Source organism: Protopterus annectens, chromosome 13.part0 (assembly GCF_019279795.1).
Source record: "Protopterus annectens isolate FY-2018-M chromosome 13.part0, PAN1.0, whole genome shotgun sequence".
In the NCBI taxonomy this organism is placed as follows: domain Eukaryota; kingdom Metazoa; phylum Chordata; order Ceratodontiformes; family Protopteridae; genus Protopterus; species Protopterus annectens.
Genome location: NC_056747.1, coordinates 220,488,699 through 220,513,212, shown reverse-complemented (window position 1 = coordinate 220,513,212; position 24,514 = coordinate 220,488,699). Strand labels below are relative to the sequence as shown.

The following is a 24,514-nucleotide window of genomic DNA, read 5'->3' as shown; positions in this document are numbered from 1 at the left end:
CAAATCTCAAAGAGTGCGTGTGTCACCTACTTGGGCAGGGACATGAAGCACTGGTTGGATGGATAGTGTGTTGGAAGACTTGGCTTGGAACACTTGCTAATGACTCAACTCTATAGCTGTGCCACTGGGGAGTCTTACTGGGGATCTGGAGAAAGAGGGAGAAATCAGCCCTGGACTGACTGTAGTCTCTGAGCTTTTAAAGGAAACCACACGATGCAGAGAGCTGCATCTGGAAATATTGTGTACTTGTCATCCTCCCAGTGTACGTCCCCCACTGTTGCCAGTGGTGAGGACTGAGACTCCTTGATTACTGGTCCAGTGGTGGGCATCACATTTATTGGTTGGCAGTGGTGGGATCACATCACTTACTGAGATTCAGTGGTGTGGATATTGAACTTCTGTAGCCTGTAAACAGTGGTCACTAAAGAAGGGGCTTGTACCATCAAACAGCCACACTGTGGACATTCAGAGTTTCATATCACAACAGTATTTATTTTTTGTTAGCTTAGTTAGTCAGGGAGAGCAGGCAAGGATGTCAGCAGAAGAGTACTGCAAGCTGACAAGGAGCCAGTTGGCCGAGATGTACCAAGACAAAGTACTGGTGCATGCCGACCTCAATAAAGCAGAAATGATTGCAGCATTAACCACAGCTGCATCACAGACCAGCAACCAGGAAGACAACCAGACTGGCCTTGTGGATGTACAACTCTCAGAAAATGGACACTTCAACTTTGCCTCAGAGTACTTAAAGAGACTTGAACTGGAGGCCAAACGGTTAGAACTAGAATCAGCAGAGAAAGTATGGCATTGGAAGCTGAAGAAAAGGAGAAACAGATGGCAATAGAATCAGCAGACAGACTGATGTCAGGAAGCCGGAGAAAATGAGAGGCTCTGGTAACATGAAATGGAGATGTGACTTCACCAGGGTCATGAAGGTAATGTGGACGGGAGTAACTGAACCGCAGAAGCAACTAAGGTCAGTAAATTTCTTCCACAGTTTACAGAGGGTGATAATTTTGACAGTTTTATTCATATGTTTGAAAGGGTTTGTAAACAGTATAATGTTGACCAAGGGCTCTGGGTATGGTTCCTGACCCCCTTACTCCATGGTAAAGCTGTAAAGCTGTAACATCTATTTCTAAAATTGTCTGATACGGATTGCTGAAATTATGACACTGTTAAAATTGTTTTGAGTGTTTTAAGTCAACACCTGAACCTTATAGGAAAAAGTTTTGTGAACATAGACGCAAGGCAGATGAAAAGTGTGTGTGAATATATTGCTGAGATAAGCACTTATTTTCATAGATGGGTGAGTGGGTATCAGGTCACCACTTGTGAAGGGTTGGCAGACCTTTTGGTGAGGGAGCAAGCCCTTAGCACTTTGCTTGAGGACATGAGAATCTGGTTGGCAGAAAGGGAATGCAAGACTGCAGATGAGTTGGGGAAAAGGGAGACCTACACCTAGCAAGTATGGCATCAGTGCACAGGAAAGGGATACCCAGTGTTGCACATGGGTCTAAGGGAACCTAAACCACCCCAACAGAGTTCTCCAGTAGCAGAGGAAGCCACTAGTTCAGGTACATGGCTAGGAACAAGGGTTAAATGTTTTAAATGCAACCAGTGGGACCATGTAGCATACAGATGTCCATGGAGGCAAGGTGGGGAACAAGAGGTGGGAGAGCCAGTAAGTGGGAATGCCAGCAGTAAGTTGTCTGGAGACAACATGGGTACCAAACTAACACAAGTGGTCATGTCCTACCTTAGTAGATGGGAAATAGGCCAATGCTGAGAGAGAGACAGCCTCTGTTCTAACTATTGTGAAGTCTGCAATGGTTAAAGAGGAGCACTACTTGCTTGAGCAGTCTACTCCAGTCAGAGCTTTAAGAGGGACCCCATTCCAAATGCCTTTGGCTAGGCTTCACCTTGACTGGGAGGGTAGAAAAGGAAGCAAGTAGGTGTGTTTGAGGATATCCCTTGCAGATGTCCTGACAGGGAATTATTTTGATAATGCAGTACCTTGTGTGCATACAGTGAAATGCAGTCAGGCTTGTAGTCAAGCATGTGGGTCTGGGTAGCCTGGAAGGTACCTAGACAGACCACACACTTGAAGCCAGGACTGGTGAAGTGGCTACTTCAGTGAGGAAGCTACCCAGTAGCAGTAAAAATGAAGGTGAGCCACAGCTGTTTGTGGGCACTGATGTTCCCTTGGATAGAATGACTGCAAGGGCAGAGGTGAGTAGCAGTACCCAGGCTGACAGTGAAGCACCACTGTCACAGAATATCAGACCTTCTGTGGAAGAGGAGGTGGGAAGGGTTACAAAGAAAGAGTTGGAGACAGGCTCAACTCTCAGACCCTACATTACAAGGCCTGAGGGAGGTAGCTAGTGAGGCATCTGATTCTCAAGGAAAGGGGGAATCTGTAAACTGGGACAAAGGGTTACTGTATAGAGAGTGGACCCTGAGGGAGGTCTAGAGGGTGAGAGAATATAGCAGCTGTAGTGCCCAGAGCCTACCATCTGGCACATCTAGCCACAGCCCACGACATTCCCTTTGAAGGACATATGGGCATAAAGCATACCAAGAGATGCATTATGCAGAACTTTTATTGGCCTGGAATTGCCAGGGATATCACAGGGTACTGCAGGACCTGTGAGCAGAGCCAAAAAGTAGGCAAGGCAGGACACAAAGCCAAGGCCCTTTGATGCCTTTTCCTGTGATTGAAGAGCCATTTCAGAGGGTAGATTTGGATCTTGTGGGGGCCTCTGAGTACACCAAGTTCCACAGGGAAGAAGTATATCCTAGTGGTAGTAGACATGAAACCAAGAACCAACAGAAAACTTGACAGAAATAAAAAAAAACGCTGACAGTCCTGTACTCAAATACTTTTATTTGGGAAACCACAACAGTTAAGTGCTTTTGTCAGCAACCACAGGCTGACTTCTGACCATCCTAGTGGTAGTAGATTATGCTACCAGATACAGTGAAGCAGTGGCTCAGTCTGCCATTGAGGAAGAAAAGATGGCAAATGCTTTGTTAGAGATTTTCAGCAGGGTAGGTTTCCCAAAAGAAATGCTGACTGACAGAGGTGCAATTTCATGTCAGACCTGCTAGATTGTCTGTGGAAGCACTTTGGGGTGAAGCACATAAAGATCACCCCCTACCATCTCCAGTCTTCTGCAGAGGTTAAACTCTACACTAAAGACCATGGTATGGGCATTTGCAGACCAGTTTAAGAGGGAGTGGGACAAATATTTATTCCATCTGTTTGCTTACAGAGAGGTGCCCCAGGAATCCACAGGTTTATCACCCTTTGAGATGCTGTATGCATATAGGATGAGGTAACCTCTAGACTGATTTGAGATGAGTGGGAGGTGAGTGTGAATATCATAAGTAGTCTGTTGTGGAATATGTTCTAAACCTCAGGACAAGGCTCAGGGAACTCATGGGCTTGGCCCAGGAGAATCTGGGCAGAAGCCCAACAGCAGAAAAAGGTCTGGTATGACAGGAATACTTGAGCTACAGAGTATGCTGGGGGGAATCAGGTTATGATTCTCATTCTTGTCAGGCACAACGAGATGCAGGCAGCTAGGGAGGGACCCTTCAAAGTGGAAAGAAAGGTCAGTGATGTTAACTACATGGTAGAACTGCTAGGCAGGAACACAAATGGCACCATCTTAACATGATGAAACCTTAGCACAGGGGCCTCTCTATCTTGGCGATTATTTGAAGTAGAAGGCAGGAGGAGTCTGAGGGGGCTCTATGGCTACAGGCAGCCAGCCAGAAAAATACTGACTTACTATGTTGCAGCCTAGGGTTGCAGGCATATGACAGAACAGTGCAGCACTTTACTGGGGTCAGCAATGCCGAGGCAGCTGGGATCTCAAGATAGGGAACGGGGTAAGGTATTTCCAGATAGACTCATCCCTCTCAAGCAATGTTTTTCAAGGGTCACTTGAAAAACTAGCTTGAGTCTTTAACGGGGAAAGAAGTGTCTGAAAGGAGATACTGCCAGCAATGCTATCTGGAATTTTGTAAATAATTATAAGTCATTGGTGAATATCAAAATGATTTGTGCAAGATGCTGGTGTTATAACTCTATTAGAACTGTATGTTATGTATATCAAAGTTGTTTGTACAGATGTGTGATGAAAAGGGTTTGCAAAATGCTTGCGTTTAAAATGGATCCACAGAGTGTCCTACTGGAAAAGAACAGAAATGTACATGAACTGTTGTAACTGTGTAAATGTAAATATTTTAAGAGTGGAAACTGGGAAACAGAAGGCTAACCTCAGTCTAGTGAATTTCAGAAAATAGCTGACATTGAATTACTTTATGGCAGCAAGGAGACACAATGTCTAAAACTAGGTAACTTTCTGTACTGTCTTGGAAGTGTTTTACTGTTTTATGACTTCCAGCATCTATCAAAGATCTGAGGAAAAGCTCTTGTCTATGTATTTTCACAGGTAGATGCTAAATACTGCCAGGTTCCAGCAGTGGGGGGTTTCACCTGGGATAGAGTCAGATGACAAGAAATGATGTCATTCTGCAAGCTATCCCAGCAGTAATATTTGAGATATGAATTTGAGGAGTCAGAGGGACAGCATTCTGTATTCTATCTCTGACCTGACAACAACTAGAGAAAATCTATTCACCACAAGCTGCCTTGCTCTAATGAAGTAAGTTTCTAGGGTATAGTAATTCTCTTGGATACAGTCAGGAATATAGTAAAACTTAGTTTAGATGTTTTCTTTTTTTATTTGAGATTGTCCTACAAAGTTGTTTTAAATATTCCCTGTGGTTTTGAACTCTCACTGTACATATTAGTACCGTCTTGTTCTTTTATTACTTATTATTAAATATATTTTAACCTTTCATTGTGTCTGATCTGTGTAGAGATATTTAAGTTCTGAGAGTACTTGCATATTTATTTGGCGACGCTGTGTAGGCCACCCCTAATAGCCTTGCTCTTTGTCAAACTACCATTTGTATCAATAGTAACATTACACAGTAAGATTGGACACCCTTTGTTAAGGGCCTTAATGTAGCTGATAACGGAGTCTGGTGGCAGTGATAATAACCTTATAGTCTGGGCAGAAGGCATAGCTAGTAAACCTGTACCAGCCTTTCCTCTGTGTGTGTGTGTGTGTGTGTGTGTGTGTGTGTGTGTGTGTGTGTGTGTGTGTGTGTGTGTGTGTAAAACAAATATCCAACAGTGTGGGTGTCAGTTACTTGGGCAGAGACACAAAGGACTAGTTGGACAGAGAAGGTTTTGGAAGACTTGGCTCGGAATCCTGGCTAAGGACCCAATTCTATAGCTGTGCCAATGGAAAGTCTTACTGGGGATCTGCAGAAAGGAGGAGAAACCAGCCCCAGACTGATTGTGGTCTCTGTGTGCTTTGAGAGAAATTGCACTTGATGCAGAGTGCTGCATTTGGAAATATAGTGTGTGTGCTTGCCATCCTCCCAGTGTATGTCCCCCACTGTTGCCAGTGGTGAGGATGGAGGCTTCTTGATTATTGGTCCAGCGGTGGGGTGTCACAGAGCATATAAAATATTGAATTACAACTACAAGAATCAATCAGAGGAGGTTAGAAAGGATTGGGAAGAGTGGCTGGATAAGCAATTCACAAAAAACAATGGGAGGATATATGTATGTTTTCCAAACATACAACAAAATCAAGAAGATTTAGGATCTTTGCTTAGAAGTGTTTACATAGGTATTTTTATATCCCAAGTAGACTCCAAAGAATTTTTCCTCAGGTAGACAGCAAATGTTGGTGGTGTGACTGGGAAGAAAGAGGTAAATGGGAATATATTTTCTGGGACTATACTGAATTGGCAGACTTTAAAATTTCCCTGCAGACTACTGTATCAGAAACAATGGATAAACAAATTGGTATGACTAAGGAAATGATTTTTTGAGCTATGATACAGAATCAGAATCACCTAGACATATTAAGGCTTTCCTGAGTCTAATTATGGTGGCTGCTACAAAAGCAATTACTAGGAAATGGAAATCAAAGTCTAAACCAACTATACTAGTGAATATAGTAACAGCGATAAAACAACTGGAAATGGGTTTGTAAGAAAAGGGTTGGAGCACATTACATAGGAAAAAAATGAAAATTGTGGGAACAATACATGCAGAGGAGGAATGAGGTTTAAAATAAGACAGGATTTGAATAAGCTATGCAATATCTGATTGACAGTGACTGGATAGATAAGTGATGTATAATGTCTGCAACTAAATTTATGTCAATGGTTTTTCATTTATATAAATGTATGTTTGCCTACGTCATAAGTCATAATTTAATAAAGATGTTTTTTGTTTAAATAAAAAATGCTGCAGTAGAATTCATGACCAATGGGAAGACTCTCAAAGCAGTATCAGTTCTGCTGGGTGGAGGGGTACCCAATGCTGTTTGACCGACTGACAACAGCATGGCTGCTTTATCAATGAAATCTGCTTTCAGGAAAGATATGGTGTTGCCCCATCACCACTGCAGCAAAGGGATGCAGTGGCTTTCCCTCTGCAAAAGAAGCTTAAAGTCATGTTTGCTAAAAGTGGCTTTCAGTGATTTTTGTTTTCACTTTTTTGTCCGCTATAGAATATGTCTTCATTTAAGAGTCATGAATCCAGGGTTGGGAGGGTGGCCTAATGATTACGGTGTTTGCCTTACAAACACAAGGTGCAGGGTTTGAGTCTCACAAGGGATAACTGGCTAGGCTTAAAATGGCTCGCAAGGGCAGTTAGCTTAGTACTAATCTATGAATCTATATGGAGGGCCAGACGGCTGCTTTGTATATGTTCTTAGCAGAAACATACTAAAGAATGCTCAGATACACAGGCTGCCCTTCTAGTGTATACTTTATAGAAGGACCATGCAGGACATACTTTTTTTAAGCCTTTAGTAAGAGTTTGCTTCCTTGTGAGGTTCCCTGGGACAATTACTATAAATAACTAGTTTGTATGACTAAACTCCTTATATCCTAACCACTTAATCATCTCAGATGCCTACTGAAATGCAGTAAATGCAAAATATTCTCCTCCTTATTTTGAGGCCTTAGGAAGAAGAGCATGGTTCAGACAAAATTCTGAGACTACCTTTGGGAAGAAATATGAGGTTGTTCTTAGGCTGATCCTATGCCTGCTGAAGAAAGTAAAGGACCCTTATGCTCACGTTACAGCAGTAATTTAAAAACTACTTACACTTATGTGATGGGCAGCAACAAGGCTGTTTTCCACGACAATTAATTTAATGGAACAGAAGTTGTTGCCTCAAATAAGGCCAGGAAACTTCTTTCTAGAAAAAGTTAAGGTCCCATGGATGTGGAACACCCCTCCAACATCGAGAAGATTTACAACACCTCATACAAACTGTTTCACAAACAGGTGGCTGGCTAAGAGGAGATGCAGTAACAAGTTGCGATGACAGTCACATATTCATTGACTGAAGAGTTTGACAGCACTGCTGTGAGAAGTTCTAAAACACATAAAAGTAAAAGGATAAACCTGCTAAGGAAATATGCTCAGTCTTTTTTGCACTAAGTGGAGAATCTCTTCCACCAAGTCAGGTAGGACTTCCTTGAGTTGAGTTCCTGGCCTCTTGCATGATTTTGAGCATGGCCCAGAGAGAAGGTGCTTTAAAAGAATGATAGATCATCTAGTCAGTCCGAGTCCCAGCAGGTTAAAGGTCAGGGGTAGAAAACAAGGCAATTTTCTTATCAGCTATACCATTATGAAGAAGCAATGCTGTCTGATCCAATCGTGCGTTCATCAGAATCATCCCACACTCTCTTCCATTACTTTTTTGCAACACCCTTGGTAGGAGAGGCATTGGTGTGTGTGTGTGTGTGTGTGTGTGTGTGTGTGTGTGTGTGTGTGTGTGTGTGTATAAAGAAATAGATTGTTCTACAGGAGAAAGTACAGTTTTGTACCTACCATAAATGTAGATGTCCGATAGGTATGCATCTGCAGTCATAACATATGGGTTGTCCTGCCTCAGGCAGCCCTTCGGTCGGCCGGATTCCAAAGTCTGGGTCTGGCCTCGGCTGATGTCGCACTTCACCCGACCTCATAGCTCCTGGGGTATAAAGGCATCAGCCGACGCCATTTTCCTCAGTGTTTCTTGCCCCAGATGCCAGGTGCCCTCTAGGAAGGCTAAATTTGGATAAATGTAGAAAATTCCAAACAGTAGAAAGCAAAATATATATATATATACATATATGCATACAAACAAATACACCATAACAGATTCCCCCAGCTAGTTAAAAGAGGGGTAAGCACCCTAGGAGTACCACAGAGGGGAAAGAGGGTGGGTAATCCTGACTGCAGATGCATACCTATTGGACATCTACATTTATGGTAGGTACAAAACTGTACTATGTCCTTCAAGGATGCATCTGCAGTCATAACATATGGGTAGAATACCATAGCCAAACTGGGGGAGGAGGCACTAAGATAATGATGGTGTAGTTAAGATCCCCTGTAAAACTGCAGTTGCAAAACCTGCTCGAGATCTGGAGTATAAAGGAAGACTGTAATGCTTGGCAAATGTATGCACGGAGCTCCAAGTAGCAGCTTCTAAAATGTCTTTGGTAGCCACTCCTCGTAGGAAAGCTGTAGTGGTGGCTGTGGCTCTTGTGGAGTGAGGCCTGATATTTTCAGGAGTTGTCTTTCCATGAAAAGAGTAGCAGAATCGAATGCAATTTCCTATCCATTTTGAAATTGTCTGTTTGGAAATTGCTTTTCCTTGCACTCCTGTTGCATATGCTACCAGAAGCTGGTCAGTTTTTCTGCTGGTTTTAGTCCTGTCCAGACAGTAGCATAGTTGTCTGTGTACATCCAAGGTGTGCAAAAGTTTCCCCCCCCTGTTCTGTGGGTTAGGGAAGAATGTAGGCAAATGAATAGCTTGGTTCAAGGATACCCTGGATACCACCTTTGGCATGAAAGTAGGATTGGTTCTCCGAGACACTATATCCTGGTGGAAGATAAGGAAAGGCTGCACTGCCATTAATGCCTGTAACTCGGATACCCTTCTTGCTGAAGTGATTGCTAGAAGGAAAGCAGTTTTCCAAGATAAGAACTGTAAGTCTGCTGATGCTGCTGGTTCAAAAGAGGGAAGTGTTAATTTTTCCAGCACAAAATTGAGATCCCATGCAGGCAGAGGTGGTTTCCTTGGAGGTTTTACATTTTTGATCCCTCTTAAGAATTGCCTGAGGAGAGGGTGAGAGAAGATAGGAGGATCCATGTTTTACTCTGCTGAAATTGCTGAAGCATGAATCTTAATGGAAGAATAGGACAGGCCATTGTGAAACAGTTCTGCTAAGTATTCTAGGATGTGTGCTAGGTTTGCCAGTGTGACATTTGTACCCTTTGATGCACTCCAAATGAGGAATCTCTTCCTTTTAGCTGAGTATGTTTTTCTTGTGGAGGGTCTGCGAGCCTCCAGGATAATGTCCTTGACCCTCTGAGATAAAACATTTTGGTTTTGTTTTATGCAATTTTCCAGGCAGTTAGCTGCAACGTTCTCAAGTTTGGATGCAGGGTCTTGTAGTTGTTCTGCGTTAGAAGTAAAGGCCATAGAGGTAGAGGCCAGGAGTTCGTCCGAGACATGCTTCTCAGTAGCGGATACCAATGCTGCCTTGGCCAGTCTGGAGCTATCAGAATCACCCTTGGCTGTTCCTCCCTGATCTTCAGTAAAACTTTGTACATCAATGGGAGAGGTGGAAAGGCATAAACTGTCAGGGCCTTCCAGCTGAAAGAAAGGGAGTCCACCCTCCAGGCTTGTGGGTGGTATTCTCTTGAGCAGAATTTCTTCAGTTGGTGGTTGAGTGGGGAGGCAAACAGGTCTATCTCTGGCATTCCCCATTTCTTTGTTATGTTTTTGAAGATGTCTGGATGCAGCATCCATTCGTGAGCATCCGTGGTAGTTCTGCTTAAGCTGTCTGCTAGTGAATTCTCTTTTCCTGGTACGAATTTGGCCTGCAGTTGAATGTTGAGATTCAGGCCTAGGTTCCACAGGTCCATTGCCATCCGGCATAGAGGGTAGGAATGCGTGCCTCCCTGTTTATTGATGTACCACATGACTGTGGTATTGTCTGTCCTTATCAGCAGATGTCCTTGCTGCAGGAATGGTTTGAATGCCTCGATTGCATGCTTCACTGCCAGCATCTCCTTTAGATTTATGTGTAGATTCAGCTGGTCTTGAGACCATAGGCCTTGGATACACTTGTCTTCCATGTGTGCCCCCCAGCCTAGGTCTGAGGCGTCCTTGGTGATGGTCTGCCTTGGTTGTGGTTTGTGGAAAGGCAACCCTCTGTTGGTCTGGCAGGCCTGAGCCCACCACAGGAATTCTTTTTTCAGACATGGAATGACTGGTATCATGGTTTCTAGACTGTGTCTGTGTTGAGACCATACATTCCTTAGGTACCATTGTAATTTTCTCATATGCAGCCTGGCATGCGGGATCAAGATTATGCAAGATGCCATGTAACCCAGGGCCTGCAGGACTTTCCTTGCAGTAAGCTGAGTTTGTCTTGTCAAAGCCATGAAGTAGACTGGTAGTTGCTTTTGTTTTTCTTCTGTGAGAAAAGCCATCTGAGTTATTGTGTCCAGTTCTTCACCCAAAAATGTTATCCTTTGGGATGGCACTAGTCTTGACTTCTGGATGTTGACTGTGTATCCCAAGGCTTGTAACAGTTGTATGACATAGGCCAAATCCTTTATTATTTTTGTCTTGTTGTCCGCTTGTATTAGGCAGTCATCCAGGTATGGGTAAGATCTGAATTCCCTGAAGCCTGCAATGTGCAATTACTGATGCCAGGCATTTCGTGAATACTCTGGGCGCAGTAGATAAGCCAAAGGGCAATGCTGAGAATTGATAATGCTCTGATCCTGCAAGAAATCTGAGGTGTCTTCTGCAATCTGGTCATATAGGGACGTGCAGGTATGCCTCCTTGAGATCTAGAGTCACCAGCCAAGACTCCTTGCCCAACATGGGAAGAAGTTGCTGTAGGGTCAGCATCTTGAATTTTGGTACAATGAGATATGTGTTTAGTGCGGACAAGTCGAGAATAGGCCTCCATTGAGTTTCTTTTCTTGGTACAAGGAATAGTCTGGAGTAAAATCCTTGGCCTTGTTCCATAGATGGTACCCTTTCTATTGCTCTCATCCTTAGTAAGTTGATGATTTGTTTTAGAGCCTCTGGCTTCTGGCTTGGTGGAAGGTTTGGCATTCCTTTCTTTTTTGGTAAAGTGTGGAAATGAAACCTGTAGCCTTTGTCTATTGCTTGCAATGTCCATTTGTCTCCTGTAATGCAATGCCAGTTTTTTGAAAATAAAGCTAACTTTCCGCCGAAGGGTGCTTCCAGTTGCTCCCTGGTAGGCGGAATCAGAGCCAAGTCATTGTGTCTGTCCTGTGGAAGTAGTTGTAGTCGCAGCTGTGGCGGTACTCCTCTGGTTGGCAGGTTGCCACTGACGACCCCTGTAGGCACCCCTAGATTGACCTCTGCCTCTTGGGCGTCTATTTCTGCCTCTCTGTGCTCTGGAGGTGTCTGGAAAGGACCAATTTTTTGAAGGCCAGTTTCTGCTGAACCTGGGAGGTTGGACCTGCAGAAAATCCTTGACTGTTTGCACAGATTTAGCTTTTTCTTCCACTTTCTTTAGAATCTCCTGTGCAGGGGAGCCAAATAAACTTTGTTTCTCCATAGGGGCATCTAGGAGTTTAGACTTGACACGGTCTGGCAAGGATTGCTCTTTTAGCCAGGCATGCCTTCGAATCACTGCTCCAGTCATAGCTGATCTAAATGAAGCCTCCAGTGCATCATAGCCACATTTTAAGAAATGATTACTGACCTGCTGAGAGTTGTGTACCAAATCCTGAAGGGACTTACGGTCTAAAGGCTCAGGAGAGGAAAGCTTTTTATTCAGCTGATCTAACAAAAATTCCTGGTACTGTATCATATGGAATTGACAGTTTAAAGCCCTGACAGAAAGAGTAGCAGATGTATAAACCTTTTTACCCCATCTCTCTAATGCTCTTGACTCTCTTTCAGAGGGTAGGGGGTTTTTGGCAGTGGCAGCTGCAACACCCTTTGGGCCCTGAGAAATAGTTTCTGGGTCTGCAGCATTGGCCTTATACAAGTGGAAGTGAGAATCCGGGACCCTGTAATATCTGTCAGGTTTGGCAGAGGCTGGGGGAAGAGAATCAGGGGCAGAACTGTCATCATTGTATGCATCATCAACAACTGATAGTACAGGTGGTATGGCTAAAGGCCTATGCTGTGGCAAGTGTAAAAAAGTCCTTAGCCTTTTCCTAGAATCAGAAAAATCCTGACCCTGCCATTGAAAGTGTTCCCTCATTGAATGTAAAGTTTCCCCAAAGGAAAATTCTTCTGGGGGGGAGGCAGAAGGAATTGAGTCTTCTGCATCCGAATCCTCATAAGGTGAGTATGGTCCTTCCTGATGGTCTGATAAATCTGATCCATCCGAGGAATAATCAGAGGAGAGAGGTTCAGGGGGTTCAGTCCTAGGCCTTTTGTCAGGAGGAGGTTGTGAGGCCCTGTCTGGGTGAGGTTGGGATCCCCTAATCAGAGATATAAGGTCCTCAGCAAGGCTGAGAATCTGAGAACTTGAGGAAGGTCTCTGAGAGGAAGCTTTTGTTGGTAAGGCCTTGGAAATTTTAGCTGCTTTAGCCCTGGAGAAGGCCTTAATAGACATGGAAGCAGGGGGTCTAGCTGCCCCACGTGCAGGAGTAGAGATGTCCAACGGAATGGTGTTGGACAATTCTTGTGCGTCTGCTTCTTCGGTAGGAATTTCTGTAGCCGACTCAGCCGGGGCCTCTCTGGCCTCGGTTGTCGGAGGCATGTTTTCGGCAGATGGAAGAACCGAGGACTCGGTTTCAGCCAAAACCGAGACACTCGCAGTAGGCCTAACCGTGGTTTCAGCCGAAACCGCGGGCCGCGAGTGTCGGTCCTTTTCCTTGCGTTTTTTGGCTAAATGTGTAGTCGGAGTCTCCGACGGCATTTTATATGCAAAAGCGGGACCAAAAAACTCTTCTGCAAACTCCGACCGACGTCTAAGTCTCCGTCGGTTGAAGGAAGCACAGGCTAAACAAGCTGATACGTCGTGGTCTGGGCCTAAGCAAGGAAGGCAGTAAGAGTGGAAATCCTTATGAAGTATTTGTTTCCCACAAGTTAAACAATTATTTACTTTGTCTGACATCGGCTGAGGCAAGAAAGAGTCTCCAATGGGGTACTTAGCTTTTTTAGAAGTCTTCGGTAGCTGAAATCTCTGGATCTGACCGACTGGCACTTGCGAACAGCTTCTGCTTCGGGCACCACGCGGCAAGAAAGACTGAGGAAAATGGCGTCGGCTGATGCTTTTATACCCCAGGAGCTATGACGTCGGGTGAAGTGCGACATCAGCCAAGGCCAGACCCAGACTTTGGAATCCGGCCGACCGAAGGGCTGCCTGAGGCAGGACAACCCATATGTTATGACTGCAGATGCATCCTTGAAGGACATCACTTACTGTCCATACATTACTACAGAATACAGAGATGTCTTGTCTAGTACTAAATTTGTCATTTGTTTTCTGTGGATTTTACTGAACTTGCAGAGTAGAATCCTAAGACGTACTTTCCTTGAGGCACCACCTTGACGAATTCTTAGAGACAAGACTGATCCCTACTGAAATGTCAGGACTCACAATGCTTAGTCCTAATGACCAAAAAAAAAGATATATATATATATATATATATATATATATATATATATATATACACACATACATACACACACATATATATATATATATATATATATATATATATATATATATATAGGGCGGCACAGTGGTGCAGTGGTTAACATTGTCGCCTCACAGCAAGAGGTTCTCCGGTTCGATTCTCGGCTGGGGTGCCTTCTGTGTGGAGTTTGCATGTTCTCCCTGTGTTCGCGTGGGTTTCCTCCAGGTACTCCGGTTTCCTCCCACATTCCAAAGACATGCATCTGGAGCATTTCTCCCCGGGCCTCCGCTGAAAACAGGCTCTTTGGAACCTAGTCGGACATTCCCGGTCAACAAATGATAAATAAATAATAAATAAATAAATATATATATAAATATGTATGTATGTATACACACACGATATAAACAGTGTACACACCCCTGTTAAAATACCAGGTTTTTGTGATATAAAAAAATGAGACTGCAATAAATCATTTCAAAATGATTCCCACCTTTAATTGACGTATAACCTGTACAATTCAATTGAAAAACAAACACATCTGTTAGGGGAAAAAATATAAAAAATAAAAAATGTACAATAGGCTGGTTGCATAAGTGTATACACCCTTAAACCAATACTTTGTTGAAGTACCTTTTGATTTAATTACAGCATTCAGTTTTCTTGGGTAGGAGTCTATCAGCATGGCACATCTTGACTTGGCAATACTTGGCCACTCTTCCTTGGAAAAGCACTCCATATCTGTCAGATTGTGAGGGCATCTCTTGTGCACAGCCCTCTTCAGGTCACAACACAGACTTTCTATTGGATTTAGGTCTGGGCTCTGCCTGGGCTATTCCAAAACTTTAATTTCCTTCTGGTGAAGCCATTCTTTTGTTGATTTGGATGTATGCTTGGGGTCACTGTCTTGCTGAAAGGTGAAATTCCTCTTCATCTTCAGCTTTCTAGGAGACACCTGAAGGTTTTGGGCCAAAAGTGACTGGTATTGGAACTATTCATAATTCCCTCCACCCTGACTAAAGCCGCAGTTCTGGCTGAAGAAAAGAAACCCCAAAGCATGATACTGCCACCACCATGCTTCACCGTGTGGATGGTGTTCTTTTGGTGATGCAAAGGGTTGTTTTGTGCCAAATGTACCTTTGGAATTGTGGCCAAAAAGTCCAACCTTGGTCTCATTAGACCATAACACATTTTCTCACATGCCTTTGCGAGACTCTATGTATTGTTTTGCAAATTGTAGCTGGGCCTGGATGTTTTTCTGTGTAAGAAAAGGCTTCCGTCTTGCAACCCTACCCCACAGCTCAGACATATGGAGAATATGGGAGATTGTTGTCACATGTAATACACAACCAGTACTTGCCAGAAATTCCTGAAGCTCCTTCAGTGCTGCTGTAGGTCTCTTGGCAGCCTCCATGACCAGTTTTTGTCTTGTCTTTTCATCAATTTTGTAGGGACGTCCAGTTCTTTGCAACATCACTGTTGTCCCATATTTTCTCCACTTTTTGATGACTGTCTTCACTGTGTTCCATGGTATATCCAATAGTGTGGAAATGATTTTGTACCCTTCTCCTGACGGATAAGCTCTCTGTGAACCATGGCTTTTGCTGTAGCAGGCAACTGGGTAAATGTCAGAAAAATCCTACTATGACAACTGAACTTTATTTGGGGTTAATCAGAGTCTCTTTAATTCATGGCAGGTATGTACCCAAGAAGACTGAATGCCGTAATTAAATCAAAAGGTACTTCAACAAAGTATTACTTTAAGGGTGTGCACACTTATGCAACCAGCTTATTGTACATTTTTTTACTTTTTTATATTTATTCCCCTAACAAATTTGTTTGTTTTATAATTGAATTGTACAGGTTATAGGTCACATTAAAGGTGGGAATTGTTTTGAAATGATTTATTGTGGTCTCATTTTTTTATATCACAAAAACCTGGCATTTTAACAGGGGTGTGTAAACTTTTTATATTCACTGTATGTTAACACTGATAACATGTATATAATTTGAGAATATCAAGGGCCAAGAATAGTTTGGGTTGAGGTAGAGGAAGGGTGGGAAAGGACAGTTGGGGAAAAAACAGGGAGTAAGTAGTTTAATTGGGCTTGACAGTGCAGAGCAATTGTAGAGCAGTGGGGAAAGAAAGCAACACTACTTATAGCAGCCTGGGGAGGGGGGGGGGGAGTAATACGGCAAAATAATTGGAAGGGCCGAGACAGTAAAATAATGGGGTTAGAGGGGAATTTAAGAAAGTTGCTGAAGTCTGTTGTGGAATGTAAACGGCAATGAAAAGATAATTCTATAAAACTAACACACAAAATGAAACAAAAAGTGAGGAAGCCAGAAGGACTGACTGAAGAGGAATAGAGAGAAATGGTTAATAAAGGTTAAGAAAGAGAGGAGAAAACATAACATGGGGTTGACATACTTAGAGAAAGGGTGACAGGGTAAGAATAGAACTGAGAGGAGACAATAATAAAAAGGATCACTAGCAGGAAATTGTTCATACATTGACGTGTGAGCACAGTTGCTTGATTGAAGAATTCAGAACTAAGAAAACAGTCCACATAAGTGGAAGTGGAATATTACACTGTAGTGTTACAAAATCAAAGAATAAGTAAGCAACACTCATTTCTTTGCAAAGATACAGCACTTTCATTACATTTATCTTTTTGCTTGAGCAGTCAAATTTGGCTGGCTGGACTACAAACAGAGAGAAAATTCATTGGCAAAAACAAAAATGCAACTCACCTGGACTCTGTGACATTAATGCGGCTCCCTCTACAGATATCCTCCACAGAGACATACAATGAACAGTTCACTTTTGACCAGTCAGGGTCACACACGGACAAAAAGTTGGGACGAAGCCTGCCAATGGTGTACTTAGCAATGTCAGTCAATGACTGGCTGACAGCAGCACCAAACAGGAATGTGCCCACAACTTTATACAGTGCCACAACGTAATTATTAAACTCTGATCCTGAATGAAGACGTCCACTGTAAACTAAATACGCCTCTCCTGAAGTGATCTGTAACAGACAAACAATGTTAGGATGAAATATAGCATGCAGTGTGTCTCTTCATTTTTATAGGATCTGCAGATAAGTCATCCCAGACCTATTTCAGGATACAAAACCAAGAAGACTGTTCATCCTTTTGACACCAAAACTAGTTATTCACATTATAACCAATAGCAACCTTGCACACAACTTCCTATGTACAAGACCTCCATTACACAGGCACACTTCAATTGTGAGTGACTGCACAATACAAGAAAAAAATCTGGCAGAAGTAGGTGGCCCTAATCAATACATACATTTGCCCTACAGACAAAAAATGCCGCTCTATAAACTGTGCAAATTCATTTAAATGGTCTGCTTAATGCTACTTGGCTACAGCAAGCTTCTGTTCAGCAGTCCTAATAACCAAGCAAGGTTAGTTTTGTTTAGGTATACATTTTAGTTTAAAAACTGTATTTTAGCACACATCAAAGAGTTTTACATTTAATATCAAAGCTCTGCAAACTACACAGATTAAGAAGACAAACCAGTCATGCCCAGTAAGTTGCAGAATGCTCTACTCCAACCATACTGAAGGCACTGCATCACAAACTACAGCATGAGGTACGAGAAGATAAAATGTGCAGAAAAAAAACTGCACTATAGCACAAGATCCACTGCAGTACACATACTGCTCTACAGCACACACTGAAAACAAACACAGATCACATTACTACATGCATTGTAGACATGCAACCTGCAGCATGAATGTATAGCTGCTTAAAGGGACTCATCATATCCACATAAGTCTGAATAAGATTGTTACTGCATTATTACATATGGAAACCACATTTATATTTTAAAGAGAAGCACCGATCCTTAGGATGACCCTCTAGAGTTGTGCGAAAAGTATTATAAACAGCCCAAATGTAAGAAATGCAATGTATCATGACAGCAAGAAAGTACCAACTGTACTGCAATATACACTATACTGCTATACAACTTCATAAACAGAACAAGTGTACTAACACCATAATAAGTGACAATGTACAGCCTCAGTAAGTGCAACATACTACAGATGCAATGACTGACAGTCACAACAGCTGCATGTTGTAGCATCACAGTTTATATTGAATGGTTATACTGACTGTATTAAAGCCCTGTTTTTACAGACTGCAGAACAGCATACACTATGCAGACTGGGTTTGTTGTAGTGTACTTAATGTCAACACCACAGAATACACTGTACAAACTCTACTGCCACTACTACAGCACAGGCTTTGCCTCTCTGCTTGTATAAAATAAATAAATACCACAGAGTATAAAATATTTAACATTCAATCACTGCTGTAGTAGCCTAAGCTACTGGAGTTATACCCTGCAAAGAATGTGACCAACTGAACAGTTTTTTAAAGTTTAAGGGCACTTTCCTCGCACTCCAACTGTCAGGAGCTCAAGGAGAACTCCACATAAAAAGCAGCTAGTGCCAAAAATCTCAGAGCTTTTTTTGCCACTAAAGTAATCTTCTTCAGTGGGCTTCATGGTACTGATGGTCAACTACAGATCTTTCAAAGCTGGAGAGACAAGTTCCCTACTGGATCAAAACCTTCCACTACTTAAATTTTCTAAAGAAAATATGAAGACAAGATGATCAATTTCAACAATTGGCTTAAGTATTGGTGTCATTCAAAGGGGATCCAATGCCTGTCAGCCTGAGATGACATGCTCGACAGGCCATGATGCTTCGCTAGGGACAGCTTGCACCTGTCACCCCTGGGCTTTCGGATATTGGCAAAGGCTCTTGCTAGCCCCATAGTGCCTTTTTTAGGCAAGGCTCAATAGACAAACCCACCTCCATAGGTATCACAAGGGATAAGAAACTAAGAGTAATGCTACTCAATGCCAGTAGTCTAAACTTCAAGATGCATGCACTCGAAACTCTCCTTAGCATGGAGAACATCGATATCTGTGCAGTAACAGAAACCTGGTTCAAGGCTCCCAAGAGCACCCCAGCACTACCAGGTTATACCTCATACCATGCTTTTCAGCCCCAAAACTTGGACTGAACAAGAAAAGGAGGGGGTGTATCAACATTCGTCAAAGATACCCACACCTCCAGGTTGGTGGCACAGCACGAAGCATCAGAGACTATCCATGTGCAACTAACAGTGGGTAAAACTGCCTTCCAGTTTATAGCCTGCTACAAACCACCCTCCCAAACCCAGGAACCCCACTCGGCCTTCCTGAGAACACTGGAAAATATGAAGGTCTCTCCAAACACCATTATATTGGGCGACTTCAACTACCCAAACATAGACTGGGAGCATTACTCTAGCTTCAACACCCTAGCTCAAAGGTTCCTAGAATTTATAAACTCAAATGCTATGGAACAACTTGTTACCACTCCCACAAGAGGGGAAAACATACTTGACCTGATCATCACCAACATGGGGACTCTATGCTCCAGACCAGAAGTGTATCCATCACTGGTAAAATCAGACCATAAACTAATCTCACTGGATATTCACATCCCGACCCCACCCCCTGCCCAGAAAACCACAGTGAAAAACTTCTCTAAAGCAAATTTCACACTCCTCAAAACCGAGGTGGAATCCTACAAAGCCCCCGGGCCTGTGGAAAATACGGCCCAGACCGCAGAATCCTTTATAAACACATTCTATGAACACCTTCAGGAATGCATGGATCATGTGATCCCAAATAAAACCAAGACCCAATCCTCCAAAGGCAGACGTCCTGTCTGGCGGACCCCAGCCATGAACAAATTATACAATAGAAGGAGGAAGCTACTACATGATAGAGCAAAATCCCAAAAAGGGAAGGCATCTCTGATCAGTGTTAGCAAAAAACTACGGGCACTCATAAAATCGTCTAAGACCAGCTTCGAGAGAAAAATTGCACAGGACACTAAGGATAATCACAAGGCTTTCTTTAGTTATGTTAGGAACCTGGGTGGAAATTCCCAGATATGCTCAGAATTAGTCCAAAATGACAAAAAATACACCGAACACACAGACATTGCCAACATCCTAGCTGACAGGTTCAGCGCAAACCCCCCCCCACCAAAAGGGCAAATATCTATCCCAGCAGAGTGCTGCCCCCCCCGACATCTCAGATGCTTAGGTAAGAGCCGCCCTCTCCAAAGCAAAAAACACAGCATCAATGGGACCAGACGGTGCCCCGGGCTGCGTCCTACATGAACTCCAAGAAGAGCTAAACCCAAACATAAAACTACTGTTCACTCTCAGCCTTACCACAGGATATGTACCCAAAGAGTGGCGTACAGCAACAGTGGTCCCTCTCCACAAAGGTGGTGCCTCAACGGATCCTGGAAACTATCACCCCATAAGCCTGACTAGCTTGGTCTGCAAAGCTATGGAAAGGATCATCATGGACCTCATAAAAAAGATATTGGGGACCTACAGACACTGGATCCTACCCAGTTCGGCTTTGTTAAGGGCAGATCCTGCCTTTTAAACCTGGTCGATTTCTTTGAAACAGTCACCAAGGCCATTGACGAGGGGAAGGTGGTCCACACAGCCTACCTGGACCTCGCAAAAGCCTTCGATACAATACCCCACTCGGGCATTATAGATAAACTCACCAGCTTAAATATAAACCCCTATGTCACTAGATGGGTTGCAAACTGGCTCAAGGATAGAACCCACATGGTTAGAATTGCTGGAGCCATGTCAGACTCCAAACCAGTTACAAGTGGCATCCCACAAGGCTCAGTCCTGGGACCTCTCCTGTTCGGTATATATTTCTCGGAGGTACAGGCCAACATGGAAGGACTGTGGCTGACCAAGTTCGCAGATGACTGCAAACTGGGCACTATAATTGACTCTCCAGCCGAAACAAGCATCCTCCAAAAGGGCCTCATAGAAACAGACAACTGGTGCCACAGCCATGGCCTCAAGCTAAACGCCAAAAAGTGTATAGTCATCCCCTTTGGCAAAAACAAAGTGCCCACAAATTACCACATAGGTGGTAATCCATTAAGTACAGAAGAAGTAATTAGGGACCTGGGGACCCAAGTTGATAGCAATCTCTCATTTGACAACCACATGGCCAAAGTGGTTAGAAAAACATTTTATATAGCCCACCTAATCATGAAGGGATTCACATCTAGATCAGGGGAGGTAATCATGCCTCTTTACTCATCCCTCATCAGGCCCATAATTGAGTACAATGCCCCTTTTGGGATGTACCTTACCAGACACCTGCAGCAACTGGAAAGATCCCAAAAGTACCTCACCAAGAGGATCTAAGGGCTCAAACAGATGCCATATGCTGCCCGGTTAAAGAAACTCCAGCTCTACTCAGTGGCATACTGCCTGCTCAGAGGCGATCTGTGCCTGACGTATAAAGCCATGTCCAACCTGGAATTAATGGACATGTTGCACCTCAGAAAATCCAAATCCCATCGAGCTACGCGCTCGAGAGACTTGAACTTCAGCACTGAAATAAATAGGACATGCTGGAGGGACAGATTCATAACCCAGAGGCTCCCTTCACTCTGGAATAAAATCCCAGTCCAGGTTAGGCAGAGTCCCTCAGTGACTCTCTTCAAGAGGAATCTTGATGAGTGGATGGGGGATCATAGGTTTACCCCGGGTATCACTTCTGTGTCACTGTTAGACAAGAGGCACAGTATACTAACCTCAAAAAAGGGCATAGCAAAATTAATTTAAAATGGGTGGCGAAAGCCAAACACACTCTGGCTAGGCTTATAAATGCCCTAGGGCAGATAGCCTAGTATGAACCTATGAACCTATGAAAACTAATGTTTTTCAGTGAAAGTGTGTGCCTTAGGTACTGACATTACTTGGCAGGTAAGTTTTATTCTTAAATGCTTACAAGAACAAACAAAAAAAAAAGTTTATTTGACTTTTACTGCGGTTGTTCAGTACTGGGTTAGCAGCAGCACCTGGTGCTTTTGGGCGACTGTTTGTGATTTTCTTACCTCAAAACTACATTTTTTCTTCAGGTAAGCTTTACAGACCCATCCAGGTTCAGCTATCCATCTTGAATGCTTTGTTCTTGGCTGTACCTACGAAGCATGTTCCCTTTGTTCTTTCTTCCCCCTATGTGCAAAGAGAAGAAACTTGCTATGGAGTCTTTCGGTGTCAGGCCAGCTCCTTCTCCACCTCAGCTCCCAATGGATAACTGCCATGGCTGGACTTTGTTCCCTGGCCCTCTCATCATTCCCCCAACATCCCTCTAGTACTGCAGCAACAGCAAAAAAAAAAAGAACCAGCGCTAGGCACATCCTTTGTAGCTGTAGGAATATCCTGTGAGGGCATAGGAGAAACACACTTGTAGGACATGGGGGAAGGGCCGTTTGAGGGTTTGCTGTCTAGTGGAGAAGATACTGAATTCCAAGAGTGTGTGCCTGGCTTGAGGCCGTCTTTTTCTAGAGACTCCCCTAGGAAAAGGAAACAAAAAATTACAAACATCTCCTCTGCTGTAACAATTTCTATGGACAGGGAAGACTTGCTGGGATTTGCTATGGAACAGACGTCTGCTTTTCATTTCACCAATTCCTCCTGTGTCAGGAAAAGGAAAATAGTTCCCCCTCTTCATGGCTCTGAATTTCAATTCAACCAGAACAGGAACTGAAGGGAGAAAGTTGTGCTTCAGTGTTTTCTTCACAAACTGAAGATTCTGATTCTGAGGAGTGTGTTGCTTCAGATTTCCCTCCGGAGGACGTACCTTTTTCTGAGACTTCATCGAAGATGAAAGAGGCATTTCAATTGACATAAAACAAAAGCCCTACTTCTCAGTAGAACTATTCTGTTTTATTACTTTTCAAAATTCCTCAACCTGCAGCTGCCTCTTCCATTTTACCTTCTACTGAGGATGTTTTATGACATCATCTGTAGTCTACCTTTTAGTAAAGTCATGGTCTTTAGAAAGTCTGACAAGTTAGACAAGGTACCCAAGACTCACTAATATCTGTTTAGTTACCCAAAAGTACACATTGTAGTGATCTCCTTACCTAAAATTGCATCAGTAAAAGCAGATTGCTAAAGCCGACACCAGTCCCTCAGACAAGGAAGGTAAAGCTTTTGACAGATTTGGGCATGTGCAGAAGCATGTTGATATACTGTTGTCAGTGTTTGCATTGTCAGCATTGTCTACATTTACTCGACTCACTGTAGATCACTAGATTTACACACGTATCCTTCTGTATATGGTTACCCCTTTTTTTTTTTTTTTTTTTTTTTTACTTTTTACTCTCTCCTAGCATTTTCCCTTTCAAGGCTATGCCTCTCTTCCTGTGGCAAAAAAACTGTGCGATTTTTGGCAGTCTACTTTTTTTTTTTTATATATAAATATGGAGCTCTCTTCAAGCTCCTGGCAGTTAGAGCAAGAGGAAGGTGCTCTTAAACTTTGAAAACCTGTCTGGTTAGTCATACTCTTGGCAGAATATAACCCTAATAGCTTAGGCTGTTACAACAGTTACCTATGAGAACATGTACTATTACGGCAAGTTTTACTTACACAAACGTACTTTTCTTCACCGCATAACTGCTTGCTCTGAAATGTTACATATAAATGAAACAGTGTGCATGGCACGTTTCTACAAAATGCAGTGCAGACCCACCACCTAGCACCTTCATGTACTGTCTGCTGACCATGCTCTTCACAGGAATGGACAGTTTTCTCATTCCTCAGAACCTGATAAAAACTGTATTTTTAAATTGCAAATTACTTCACCTTCATCTAACATTCAGCACACTTTTCACTGCAACACCCATTTGCTATGAACCAGGTCACCTGCCTTGCACAATTCTGTCCAAATTATTTTACAATGTAACTATCACATTTCATTTAAATTCAAAACTATAACAACCTTCAGAATTCATGGCACACACCCCAAACATGATTATCATGAAAATTCTCTTTCAAAACATCACCAAAATCAAAAGTTTGTGTTTAATATAGCAACCATTTGCACATAACTTTATAAAAGTTCAAAATTTTACCAAGAAAATGCAAAATCTGTCCACAGAAGTTCAGCTCTAAAATAAATGCATAGTCCTGTAGAAATGTCACTGTACGCAGCAGCTGTAAAATAACACTTGAGGCTTTGAGATAAGGATCCATACCATTAATATGAAAAATTTGAAGAAAAATATTAAATAGAAAACATACAACTGTGCATTTAATACTGCATTTTTACAGGTCAATATGAAAAAAGGCACAGTGACAGAAGTTGTTCACCTTTTCAGATGAAACTGCACAGTCTCAGATTTCATGAAGACCCAAAAGATGAGCTATGTGAATGTTTTGTTCCAAACTATCTACGGCAGACTTCTCACACCTCAGAAATTCATGTTTAGTACTTTAAATCGAGTATCATCCCCACACCCACTTTTGATAATAAAAATGCTTCTTACAGTTTAAAAATTCTGTAACTTTAGCACCTAACAATTTGTTATGGTTCAGAATTACTTTTTTCAACACCACCTCAAACTGCATGCTACCTTTTCTCTCTTCTCGCTTTTTTTTTCCAATTCTTTCTCATTGTTGGCATTTCTGAAACAATTCACCACCATTGCAAACAAATATTCTCTGCTGGCTAATTTTCATGTCAAAAATGTTTCACCTTTATATAAGTCAGAATTTTTCTAAAATGAGAGGTGCTATTTTAACAGAGTACGCAGAAACTTTCATTCAGTACTGCCGTTGACTATCCCTCCTCACATTTAAAACAGTTTACTCATCTTTCAAATGTTCC

The 24,514-nt window shown here is 42.7% G+C and overlaps 1 protein-coding gene across 1 annotated transcript in view; it reads right to left on the bottom strand.

Moving 5' to 3' along the window:
- The window catches only part of PLPP2 (phospholipid phosphatase 2), a 387,929-nt gene that overhangs the window by 72,083 nt on the left and 291,332 nt on the right, over positions 1-24,514 (bottom strand). Inside the window, exon 3 of the mRNA XM_044053752.1 lies at positions 16,502-16,779. Within this exon, the coding sequence (XP_043909687.1) occupies positions 16,502-16,779 (278 nt within the window). The remainder of the gene's footprint in view (positions 1-16,501; positions 16,780-24,514) is intronic.